Source organism: Propithecus coquereli, unplaced genomic scaffold, assembly GCF_000956105.1.
Source record: "Propithecus coquereli isolate 6110/MARCELLA unplaced genomic scaffold, Pcoq_1.0 Scaffold57, whole genome shotgun sequence".
In the NCBI taxonomy this organism is placed as follows: Eukaryota; Metazoa; Chordata; class Mammalia; order Primates; family Indriidae; genus Propithecus; species Propithecus coquereli.
Window position 1 is genome coordinate 427,475 of NW_012151618.1, and position 2,125 is coordinate 429,599.

The 2,125-nt window shown below is 35.0% G+C and overlaps 1 protein-coding gene across 1 annotated transcript in view; it reads right to left on the reverse strand.

The window, feature by feature from the left end:
- Window positions 1-2,125, reverse strand: part of DMXL2 (Dmx-like 2) — a 181,885-nt gene that overhangs the window by 63,900 nt on the left and 115,860 nt on the right. Inside the window, exon 13 of the mRNA XM_012658020.1 lies at window positions 1,903-1,992. Within this exon, the coding sequence (XP_012513474.1) occupies window positions 1,903-1,992 (90 nt within the window). The remainder of the gene's footprint in view (window positions 1-1,902; window positions 1,993-2,125) is intronic.

Below are 2,125 nucleotides of genomic sequence, written 5' to 3' on the forward strand. Positions count from 1 at the left end.
AAAACAAAATTAAAAAAACAGTTAAGTGTTAAGCGATCTGCACCACATTGAGTCCAAAGCATCAGGATTCATGACTAACTGGGGAGGGCTATGCCAACTATACAAGGAACACTAGACTACTACAGAACTAACAGATATCCCTCTAATAGATTTAACAGCCAGAGGGACATCACATCTCTAGAGAACTATTTTTACACATAGATAAGTAGGCTCTCTTTTGAAGGATGGATGAAACATCACTGTCACCTGCTATGCTACATGATCATGTTTTTGGACCATCCAGAGAAGAGTAAAGACTATCACAAAGGGCAACTTAGAACCCTAAAAGTGAACTGAAATTCAAGGAAAGGCTAGATCCAAACAAAAGCTGATTATGGAAGCGTGTCAAGACAATTAGATGGCTGACCCATAGATTTCAAGAAAGGGAAATAGTTATGATTATCTTGGTACTAGATACATAGTCTATAATCTTAGAGAATAAAGGAAAATCAGCCTCCTTACATCACAGAAGAAAATAAAAGGACTATAATATTAAATTGAGCCATAGAATTTCTACGAAAGTTAGAGTATTTTTATGTCTCTCCAGGTAGAAAGATAAAATCTCTTCACATTCATAGTACAGAAGGTCATTTCCCCTAGGGAAAAAGAACAAATGAAAGAAAAGGGAAGGGTAGTGTCTTCAGGGATATAGAAATCATACAACACACTGGGAACAAACCTAGAATGAGTTTTAAACATTGTCATTTATAAGCCTAAGTCATTTATCAGTGCTTACAGTTTACCAGCCCTTGTGTTAAAGATAGCCACCAAAGTCAGAGAGAAAAAAATCTGAAGCAAGTACAAAGTAAAAAGATTGCTGGGTGAGAGTGCTATATTAATATCCTGAAGAGTACAGAAGGGGCTAAAGTAAGGGATGAATTTAACATCTAGTCCATTAAAAATTAAGGTATCTATGGGAAAGAAGCCAACTCTTCTTCCAGATCCCTATGGAATAAAAAAAGGAAACCATAGGTTGATTTTGAAGAAAGGCATGGCACTTGGGGATAAAAATGTTATGGATTTCCTACGAGGCATTAGTAATTTCAATGTGGCAGCCCCAGTTCTGCTACCAAGAGCTGATGTGCTAATTTCTCTACATTAGTGGAAATGATTACATTTTCCCCAATAGAATGTGCTGGGCACCATGAAAAATTATTACATAACTCTATATTTGTTTTTAAATATAGTTGGCTCTTTCTTCATTTCATTGTTTAAGAATATTGGTAACTTCCTCACCAAACTAATCTTTTTTTATATTTCCAATGAATATGTTAATTCTACCCCTTAATCCATAAGCATAATCCCAAAGAAATAATTATCCCAAGGGCCAAAATGAGTTTTATAAATTCCCTGTAGGGAAAATGGTTCTCTTTCTTTATAGATAGTAGCTAGGGAGAAATACTGACTATACAAAGGGCTGTGATTAAAAGGTAAATGTGTATTTTGATCCAGTTTCATCTGTATCTTAAGAAACCTCATAAAAACACCCAATATGGGGCCTAATAGAGCAAACATTCTGAAGCTGAGGTCACCCTCTACTGAGCTCAAATGAGTAATAATATAAAAAGAGAAACCCAACCCAAGCCTCCATGCAGCTGCACTCTACCTTTCCTCAGCATTTCGAGATCAAGGTCACAGTTTCCTTAATTAAATCAAATTTCCTTTAAGCAGGAAACAAAGCTACAGATACAATTCAACTGGAGAATAATTCTTAAATCATTAGATTTTCACTACGGGAATCTACAGAAGTTGGCTGTATTTAGTATCAAACGAGAATTATTCTGAGAATGAAATATATCATATACATTAAAACACTCTGGGATAAAATATATTAATATCATCAATTCACAAGCATGTTTTTACTTGGTCGGTTATTGCATCAAGTTCAATAATGCAGCCAGGTCGAGCAGTAGACTGTTGGCTCACAATATTAAACACTTCTCCAATAAGTTTCTGTAAATAAAAAACACAAAATGTTAATGATCAACAACTTATGAATCTACTGTCAATATGTTGCAACATCTTGGACAGTAAAGGCCCTCTGTAAATATTCACAATGGCACTTAACGCTTTCAAAGAAGAAATA